General features: G+C 43.1%; 1 protein-coding gene across 6 annotated transcripts in view; it reads left to right on the top strand.

The window, feature by feature from the left end:
• The window catches only part of VIT (vitrin), an 84,820-nt gene that overhangs the window by 39,409 nt on the left and 34,475 nt on the right, over nt 1–10,936 (top strand). For all 6 annotated transcript variants that reach the window (XM_019527212.1, XM_019527210.1, XM_019527211.1 and 3 more), the window contains exons 6-7: nt 4,506–4,712; nt 6,134–6,184. In XM_019527212.1, the coding sequence (XP_019382757.1) occupies nt 4,506–4,712; nt 6,134–6,184 (258 nt within the window). The remainder of the gene's footprint in view (nt 1–4,505; nt 4,713–6,133; nt 6,185–10,936) is intronic.

Here is a 10,936-nt window from a genome sequence, read left to right as displayed (position 1 = left end):
ACTTCTGCAACATGTAGCTCCCAGCTGCATGGCCAGACTGCAGGAGGATGGGGCCCTCACCCGTACCCCAGTGCCAGGAGTGGGAGGATGTGTGTGTGTGTGAGTGCATGTGCATGTGTGTGCAATGAGGGAATAAGGGATGGAGTGTGTGTGTGTGTTCATAGGGTGAGTCCCACACACCCACCCCAGCATACATATGAACCCACACCCCCCATCACACTGCCATACATGCAGGCCCCCCACAAACCCCAGACACGCCCCCAACATATTCACACAAATACCCACATCCCCCACACCTATCCACCCCTCACACCCCACATACCCACAGCCGCCCATAAACCTATACCTACACACCGCCACAATATACAAAAGTAAGACTTCATTTTAAGCTATTATACTATCACCTCTATGTACACTACACAAACACATGTAAATCAAGACAAAAATATTTTTTTGAAATCAAATATTGTAGATGTTTGCTTTTTAAAACATAATTTGGTATTTTTCTTGTCCTAAGATAGCAAAACCCCTTCCTGAAAGGAGTACTTCTGGGGGCAAGGGGGTGGGACTTCTGGTGGCAGAGGTCAGGGATTAGATGGTGGGACTTCTGGTCACAAGATGGCGACCAGGGGGCAGGGCACCTGTCAAGGGGCAAGGCTACTCATGAGGCCCTCAACAGCTTGCCAAAACTCAGTAAGCAGCCCTCCACACGAAAAAATTGCCCTCCCCTGCTTTACACTGTCAATAGGCTCTGAACAGTGTAACTCAAAATGCAATTTATGCCACTAGTGTCCCAATCTATCAGGAGAGAGAAACGCAGTTAATCAGCAGTCTCATTCAAATCTCACTTATATGTACAAAATACCAGAGATGACCTCATCCATCAGCAAATCATTGATAAACATTTTATTGGCACTGGTCTTGTATTATGGAGCTTGAACTAAAAAATTAAGACTTGCAATGGATGTACTAGGCTTCTAAGATGAAAGCCCCAAGTCACCAAAGACACTGATAATAATTGCTTTACCTAACACAATGTTTGAAGAGTCTTCCAGTTTGTTTCTCCCAGTCCTATTTCACAGGAACCAAAGCTCTAACCTTCTGAAACAGTCTTCCAAGCAGACTTCCTTGTCACCAGTGAAATGGTGCCCTTTTGGTAGTCACAGTTGAGTCTTGCAGTTGAGTTCTCAAGAGCTCTGTAAAGGGTGTAAGATCCATCTCATAATAGAAGGCTATGACTTCCTTACCTAAAAAGATCTGATTTACAACATGAGCACATTACATAGCTGGAAAATTAAACCACGTAGCTAGAGAGAGTCCTTCAAATATCTCCTTCTCCTTTCTAGTGAAAACACCTGTCTTGCACACCTGGTTGGGTGCCAGAGCTGTGATTCTGGCACCAGTCTCAGTAGAACCATACTGCCTGATATCTTTTGTGCTCTTTAAAGCAGCTGATGCATTGCACGGCTGCACAATTGGGTTAGTTGTGCAACGGCCACTGGAAGTTGCTGCTGCCCCTGTGTGTGGCAGGTACCCAGTCATGTCATTACACCTCTATTATTAAACCTGGAGTACATTCTGTAATAGGTCAGTCCTACTGGAAAAGCTAAAAACCAAATGAAAACTAAAGGCCCAAACCTTAGCTATATCAAATATCCTTTTACTCAAAGGAAGCTATGCACATACTTAAGCGCTCTGCTAATCCTCTGTCTCAGGTTCTCATTTAGCCTTAAATACAGAAGTCTGCAGGTGGCCCCAAAGTGATTTGTTATTGTCAGGCACTAACAAGTTATGGCTGTACTTCAATTGGTAACAGGTATACTGCATTCCAACCCTACCTAATTTCCTGGTGTACTCCAAGACCCGGACCCTGCTAGTACTTCATTGAGCCTGTGAGTAGTCCCAAGGTCTACAGAACCATCCATAAATTCAAGGACATACAAGATCAGGGTTTAATAACTGCATATCAGGAATCAGAAAACTCCTCTGTGTTTTGTGATCCTTCTCAGGGTGCATAGTTTTCAGTTAAACATTGGAGTTTTACAGTGTTAGTCAAACTCTGTATTTTCTGAATTGGTTCAAAAAGTCCCAATGAAATCGAGTTTTGAGTAGAGGACAGCGTAACTTAACTGCATATTACTTCCTGGATGCAAGTCTCAATATACTTTTCCAAAGCACAGCACAGACTGCAGATATTACCTTGTTTGTAGCTAGGTACCATGGTGACTAATGCTCTGTAAATAGGAGAAAGGCTTGAGATGGTTTTCTCCTAAAGCTACCTTCTCATAATGTGCTCTATTGTGTTTCAGAATCTAGAAAGTCAGAGCAAGATATAAAATCTACCAAGACTATTGACACCTCTAATACATCAGAAAAGTCATCTGAACCGGGTATGCCCTGGGAACCTCAGTGAAATTTAGAGAGGGAGTGGGTCTGCTTTCCAGAACAAGTGGATTCAGTTTTCCTTAGACAGACTAGCTTTTCAGTCTAAAGAACCTGCAGCTGGTTACCAAAACTGGATTGAACACTATAGTACTTATATACTCTACCCTTTGCTGAGGTTCCCTTCTGGGTTCACTTTCCCAGTGACTGCACTACTGCTGCTCATATAAGCTCACAGACACCAAAGGGCATGCAAGTTTGAGGAAAAATACCAGGATATCCTAACACCACAGCTTTTGAGGACAGCAAGTGCAGCAAAATCTGAAGGTTGACGTTGTGGCTTTCAGACTCTTCTTACGTAGCTGGGAGGCAGGCAAGGAGCGTTCATGCCTATACAACAACTCTCAGAGTTTTTGTGGCTGAGGCAGATATAATATCCATAAGAAGCTCTGGAGCTGAGTACGCAGCTGTGATCACTGATACCCTCTTATAGGATCAGGTGTATTTTCTGTCACTCCCTCCTGGCCCTGGAGTAAAGGGAGAGAGCCATGTTTCCCCACACAGTACAAGTCCTCTGTGGACATTTTGAGTTTATAAAATGGCAGTCAACTCTGCATTTCTCTCATCCTTGCAAGCTGGGTAGATAAATGTCAAGAGTATGCCTTCCCTGAAGCACAGAGGTACAATATTACACTGAAAGACTTACTGGCTATGTCTATACAGCACAAGGAGGAGCTGTGTAGAGATACTTGACTAGCTCATTCAGTCTCAATGAAGTGCTGTGCTAATGTCGCTGTACTGCCTCTGGTACCTGAACTACCACAGGTATCTATCCACACAGCACTGCATTGTAGCTGGTAGACATGCCCACTGTGCCCTCTACATTCCCCTGGCAAGGCAAGGTTCAGCTCAAAGGAAGCCATTACACTGAATTTTCAGCTAATCTGTTTTGCTTTTTCTTCAGAGCTCTCTTTCAGTATTATCCTAGTAAAACTGCCTGAGATTGGAATTGTTTACTGGCCAGCCGCAGACAGCAATTAATCCATCAGAAAGTGTCATAGATTATGCTTTTCACCATAAGAACATACCATCAACAAAACAGCAGGTTCTGCAGAGATAGCTGTGAATAGACTGATTAAAGATAAACAATGCTGTTTTGATCCCGCAAATGTCTCTGCCTTTCCCTGGGGACATGGAATTTTGTTAAAATGAACACCTGTGTGGCAGGAACGTGAGATGTGATTGTGTGGCATTTTTTGTAGATGGATTGAAATGACAGGGTTCAGGGTTTATTTTTAAAGCTGATGAAATAAATGATAAGCACAGCTATAAAAACATCATTTCACAATGATATTGAGGAAGTACCTTTGACAGCCAGCAAGTTAAAACTGGTCTCATTCCACCTCCACTTCCTCTCCTGTTGCAACTGTGAATGTCCAAATTTTTGAAAGCATGACCAGGTTGAGATGAGTCAACTTTAGAATAGTGCAGATACTTCTGAAATTGTGCCATCCTCCACCTCACCTCAGCAAAACAGCAGTGGTTGATGTGCTGACATTGCCATAATTACCTGAAGCATTGTTCCTAGAGGCTGTCCACCCCTCAACAATATTGTGGTACTGTGGTAGTTTGACGCCTTTTATTTTTGGCCTATGATTCACATACAATCATTTTTTATTACCACTAGCAAGATGATTTACATTCATACGGATTCCCTAATTGCCAGACTTTGCAGGGAGAGCATGGCCATGAAATAGAAATTATCTGCAACTGGCTATATCAGCAATTTTGTGATTCTGAGGCAACTATTAAGTTTGTAGGTCTTCCTGTCAAAAGTGGAGAAATTGAAAGAGAAAAAACTAGGTCATGAAAACTGCAAATTAGTTCTTGATCACTGCTCTCCAGAGAATTGTATAAAACCACATCACATCAAGATGTAAGTGGGATATCCACATATCAGTGAAGGCACTAATGGATACAATGCTTATTTGTTGAGGGAGAGCCCAAATAAACTAAATGGGCCAATGTATTTGCCTTTTGAAACAAATGGACTCAGTTTGATGTTTCTATGTATGCCACATGTATCATATTGCTACACATATCACATTATGAAATACTTACAGGAGAAACATTTCGCAAAGATTATCGGACCACTCCAATACCTTCATTAACTACACAAGTTACTACCACAACACCGGCACCTATTACCACAGCAACAGAACCCATTAATGTAACACCAAAGCCAACTGCATCCCTCATGACAACCAGAACAACAACTACTACTGCTGCTGTCAAACCACGACCTCCTGTGCATCGGGTCAGGGATATAGGTAAGTAGAGCAAATGCAGGACTTTTTTCTTGCCTTGTTAACCTGTAGTCTTCCTAGTATTTCAAGAACAAGTCCTATATTTTATTGGGTCATTATTTAAAAGATCACCACAATTTATTAAATAATTCAGTATAGAAATATAAATACTGGTTAAAATATTTTGTGCCAAAAGGTTGAGATGAAACTAGTGTGATAGAGTGCTCATATTGTCCTCTGAGAAGTTACAAAACTCCTAGAGAAGATGTTTTTCTTAACCATCTGTACGACTGTAGGCACATCTGTACAAGATGCTTAATGCTCAGTAGATTAATTCTACTGCACATTAGCATGTCACAGCAAAAGTCATGCTAATGCGCAGTAGAATGAGTCTACTGTGCATTAAGCATCACAAAAGGACCGTGCACTGTTGCTACTGAGCAGTAGTGCCAGCTACTCTGCATTTAGTTAGTACCTTATATTAGAGGTACTAAACTTAATGCGCTGTAGATGTGCCTTGTGTTTTATATGTGGGCTAATAAGAGGTAAAAGGAACTACTTTCATCTTGGTTCATCAACAAGTTGATATATAATCACTTATGTAAAATGGGCTATTTCTGGAAATTTCTTAAATACAACTTATTCTTACTTCCAATTACATTATACAAAATGTGAAAAGAAAGTCCACCAAATGTCATAATTTTCAAATATATATTATTCAACAGATATTCCTCTGAATATTTTGGCTAGCTGTTAGAGCTGAGCTTGATAATTCAACAAAAAGATTAGAAAATCACTTATTTGATTAATTACACAATAACTTGTATTTTTGCAATTACTTTTCCCTCAGTCCTATTTGGACTCTTATAAAGGAAAATATTCATAGTTCTCTAATTATGAACTTGCTTGCCATGTTTTTCCTGATCCTTTCCTTCCCCTTCATTCAAAGGGCATGTATATTGTTTCTATAATTTAATACATGAGTGTCAAACATAGCCCACAGAGGTGGGTCATTTTCACCACAGTTGCTGGAAACCAAGGAGTTAACATTCATTAACCCACTGGAGCTGCAGTGTCAGCATAGCCAGCATCCAGGGAGTAAAGGTGGCTACCAAATTTAGGTTTTTTCAATTGCCATTGGCAATTAAAATCAGTCTTTTTTCACCCCCCGGGTGCTAGCCAAATGGATACTATAGCTCCAGCAGCTGTTATGATGGGGACTGAGCAGCAACACTGTTAATTCCTTGGCTGCTGGTGCCAGCTCCAAAAAGCACAGCAAGAAGCTTTGCAGGCTGAATCTAGAGGTGGGCCATCCAGCCCGCAAGAAGACCTACAGTCCAGATCCAGCCCATGAGAAGCTTTGGAGTCTAGATCTGGCCTCCGATTCATTTGACACCTCTGGTCAAATATGTTTCCAAAGAAGAGACTCTCTTGTTTCTGCCTAGGTTCTAGCAGTGTCCACCCAGCTTACTCATCTGCGGCAGCTGCAGCTTCAAGTAAGTGCAGTGATGGTGCTTGTGGTTTGAGGAGTGGATAACACACAGGGTAGATCAATAACTGTGCAGTGACACTGTTAAAAACTGGAATGTCAGCTTGACCCCACTGAAGCCAATGGCAAAGCTGCTCCCAAGACGCATCCAGATAAGTGTGGCCGTACGGTATGTGGCACTGCAAACAGGATGCAGCACCATACACTGCACAGTCAGGTGTTCTCCATACTGCAAGATATCCAGGGGTCAAAAAAAACCCACGGAAAAACTAACGGAGCAGCTCACACACAGGCAGCACATGCCAGTGAAAAGCAGAGCCAGGCCTCCTAGAGCTATGCTGCAGCTGCCAGCCAGGCTTTGCCTGGCAGGATCACGGCTGCTGCAGCCCCCAGCACCCCAGGTAAAGCTTCTGGGCCAGCACAGTGCAAGTGCGCCACTGCTACTTGTCCCCAGGGAACCAAATGTCCACGTTCATCTGCACGCGGCCCCAGGTTCTAACAGAGAGCTTTAGCAATTCCTTTGCAAACCAGGAGCAATGTCATGGAACAAGGGGACCTAAAACAAAGGATTTTAATCTGCATTTGCACCAAAAAAAGCAAAGATAGAACTGATTTCTCAGGATGTTGACTACCTTCCACTCCAGGGAAGCATCTTCTCTGAGACATTCTGGGCACATCTACATGAGCCGCCTGCTGCACAATTGTTACTGTTCAGTCATTTAGTACTTGCATAACCAAGTACTAAATGACTGCACAGAAACTGGACTCACTGAGCAGTAGCATCCCAGCATGGTTGCCTAGTGACTCTTACTGCGCAGCAGCTCATTATTACTGCGCAATAGCATTACATCACGGTTCGTGCCCAGCGACGCTACTGCACAGTAGCACTACTGCACAGGGCTGTTGCACAGTAGTGATGAGCTACTGTGCAGTAAGCTTCTCTGGGTATGTGCAAATCTCTGGGTATGTGCAAGTTCTAGACGTGGCCACTAGGTATATGCAAATTCTGGCATGGGTAAAAGATAGGTCTTGCAGCACTTACATCTGTTTGAGACTCCTGAGATACTTAAACCATGTTTGATCTCCTCTACTTTGCCGCCCTCAGACTAAAACATAAATGCTGCTCTTACATGTTATACACCAAACAGTAGAATAGCTATTTCAAAATGCTCAAAGAGGGATGAGAGCTTTGAAATGCTGACTTGAGTCAGGCCAGTGCTCTTCTGAAAACCTCAGACTGTGCCTCAGGATCTGGTAAAAATATAGTGTTATTCCTGGCTTTGCATTTGTGTTATTGACAACAGCATCATGGCTGGTCAAAGTTCCTTCTTCATCTTGATCCAGAAACCTGCTTCCTTTCAAACCCACAAGCTGTAATACAAATATTTGGAGCAGCTACCCATACAGGGTATAATTACTCAGCTGGGGAGTAAAAAAAAAAAGAATATTTTCAAATGCTAATTTCAAATATTTTCAAATAATATTTTCAAATTCAGTTTCAGGTCACTGAAATCTGGTCACTACTGAGTATATGGGTCTTGGACAGCTGTCTCATTCTCTCACCCTTTCTGAACACAGCAGGCTCAGTCCAGCTCTCAGATTCAACCTATAAGTGTCACTGAGAACAATGGAAATTGTGATCTTGTATCCAGGACCCAATCCAAGACATATTGGCTTCTTTGCTAAGGGTGATATATCATGGGATTTGATTCATAAGATTTTTTTTTGGTTGCTGATTAAATGAGGCCAATATTTCAATTGTAAGATGTAGAAAAGAAAAATCACAGCTACACTCTTATTTTGTTGCATTTTTATATTTCTTGAGAGACATTACCAGTGCAAAGGCCAGACCTGAGGTAAGACTGTAAGAGACCAAAGTAGTCTGCAGTATATCATGCATCAGTGCAGAGGGTGGTGGGGCACCCACAAGCGACTTACATCATTTTCCTGATCTAATGAGGGATTCCGTTTAGAGGCTAAATGCTTAATTGTTTTTTGAAAAGTCTAGCAATTGCCAAGAATTTTTATTTTAAACAGTCTTTATGTTAAATAATTTCTTATGCAGGACCATAAGACTTGGCTCTCAAAGGCCACAGTCCTACATGCATTCTTTACTCACTCCTATGGCTCAGACTAGAGGTACTGAGGTTGATCGGGTTTACACCACAGTTTGACTTACCCAGATTTTAAAAGCAAAGTGTTCATATAGACACAGCAGGAGGAATCAAATGCCCTCCTGTTTCTTGGCTGATGAGATTTTTCATATCCAAATACCAGTGGGCTTTGGGAGCTCGTCTTCAAAAGGCACATCAGGACTGAATGCCCATGAAACAGCGTAGTCCAAGTAGTATAGCTGCGGCTGCATCTATTGGGAAAGATATTCTGCCATTTCTAGCCACTGGCATTAGCAAGATTTTATAGCATGTAAATCAAAAGGTGATTTATAGCTTAAAGTCTCCCAAAGGAAAAAAAAAGGCCCCTTGTTACCTCTGACTATACTTGTATTTGCGCTTCTTTCCTTACGGTCTTCTGTATTTATTTTCACGATCTTCTTCATCAAATGAACATGAATTTAAAAGAAAAAAATAAAACATAATAAATTCCCCCAAATTTTGTATCTAAAGTTAAACTGCTCCATCTAATGATATGGAGTGGAGCAAAAAACAATGATGCAGACCCTCATAGGCTGCAGGATTGATCTCTCATATATTTATGGCATGACAGGCCCCATACATGATTCTCTGTGTAAAGCATATGACCCCTGGCATGTTTGGTTTTCTAGAGGAGTGCTGCAGTGCTCACTGCTACCCATAGTTTTTATGATGCCAGTGGGATTTTATCCACAGTTGTAAATGTTTGTAGCAGCAAGTCTAAAGAGTGGATTCAGGTCCTGCTAAATAAGTAACAATTTTCTGTCCAGATTATTGCTTCTGCTGGTTTTTTCTTATGCCTTCAGGACATCAGATATCATGAGTAGGGGAAATGCCCTCTGCTTTTTTTTCCCAATGCCCCCAACTTCACCACAGACCCTAGGAGGAGCCATCCAGACAGATTCCCGCTCCTCCAATTGCTGAAGCTCTTCAGAAAAGCATTAAAATAATCTGTGGTTGATTTCAAAGACTGACATATGTGGAACAGTCCTTTTTTGGGAAACTCGTGAGACCTGCTAGGTGAGGGACCAGCTATAAATTCAGATATCAAATATGATGTTGGGAACCAACCCCTCTTCCATCTGGCAGGCATTTCAGTGCCATTGCCCTTGAGTTGCTGAGAAAACATTAATGCAAAAGGGGAAGGGGCCATTCTCCTCACTGAGTTTTGTGACTTAGGGTCTTAGGGCTAAGATATAGCCATATTATAAAAGTAAACATGCTAACGGTTTTTCCAGGATTCAAGCAGGATAGAGCAGGCTTACACTTACTAAGTCCTTGTAGGCACCTGCTAGGTTTATACCCTTTTCAAATACCAGCCTATCGTACCAGTAAGAGGGAGCATGGTCGCATAGGTAAGGCACTGCCAATAGCTTCCGATGTGTCCTTGGGCAAGTCATTACGCTTCCCTGTCTCCTTTCAAACTTTTGCCTCTGTCTCATCTGACTATAACTTTTCAGGGAAGAGGCTGCCTCCCAGCCTGGGCCTGCAATGCGCTCCGCAAATGGACTCCCCTGTCTCTAGGTATTATCAAAATAATGCAGGTGCTATAAGCAGCTTCCTAAATTAGGTGGGATGTCTGCATGCCAAACTTTCCAGTAAGCCTGTGCTTACTGATTGTGCTCTATTCCACTGCATGTGCATGTGCGTAAGCCTTCCCATAAGAAACAGAGCAAGAAGAACAGACTGTGCTGCCTGCCCAACAGCACCTTCACATTCATGCTAATATGTGCAGGAAGGAGTGGGGAAGGTCTCCAGCCTGGCACTCAGGGAAACACCTGGAGTTTATTTTTGGATCTTGGCTCCTTCCCTGAGTTAACATGAACCACTTGCCCCTCCAGAGACTGCCTGTTGGCACAGCTGCCGAAGCTCAGGCATACCAGCCCCCCTCACACCCAGTTCACTCTCACAGGGATGCTCTTTCTCCCTCCAGCTTCCATTGCTTTGTATGCTTCTGCCTCTTTCCTGCTCCCAGTCACAGCTCCCTGTTGCTTGGCTGTCTGGCTACATTGGCCCCCACATCTTCACCTCGCCGCAGGCCTGGCTCCCAACCACAGGCTGGGATCTGGTTCCAGCTGCAGACTCTGACCAGCTCCCTGGCTTGGAAGCTTTTCACTGACTTCAGACCTGGGGAGCAGCACATTAGTGACATGTTCAGCCTGGTCATGTCTAATCGAAGCCTCACAGAGCTGGGCTTTCATTGCACAGTTAACATTCATTCCTGACATCTCCCAGCTCCACTCCCTGGGTTTTGCTGGGCTCTCTACAGTTTACAGCCATGGCACTGATCCAAAGCAAAATCTTTCTAACTTGGACAATTAAAAGGTCCATTTTCTGCACCACATTCACATTTGACATTCTTCTTGGGACTCGCTCTGACTGACCGGCAGCCTCCACGTGGTCAGTCACAAGCGTCGCCTTCCTCAGCCTCCTACTTGTTCAGCGCTCAGGTTTAATGAACACCCGCCCACATCCACTCACCACAGGGCTGCAGACACACGGGCCTGTCTTATATGTAAAACAAGGACAACCCTTGTAGGCACTGGAGCTACGATTCAAACCCCCCTGTTTGTCCTGGCTAACGAAGGCTAACAGAACTAATATGGGGA

The sequence above is a fragment of the Gavialis gangeticus genome, unplaced genomic scaffold (genome assembly GCF_001723915.1).
Source record: "Gavialis gangeticus isolate Ggan-Ray unplaced genomic scaffold, GavGan_comp1, whole genome shotgun sequence".
Classification (NCBI taxonomy): Eukaryota; Metazoa; Chordata; order Crocodylia; family Gavialidae; genus Gavialis; species Gavialis gangeticus.
This window is presented reverse-complemented; position numbering and strand designations above follow the sequence as displayed.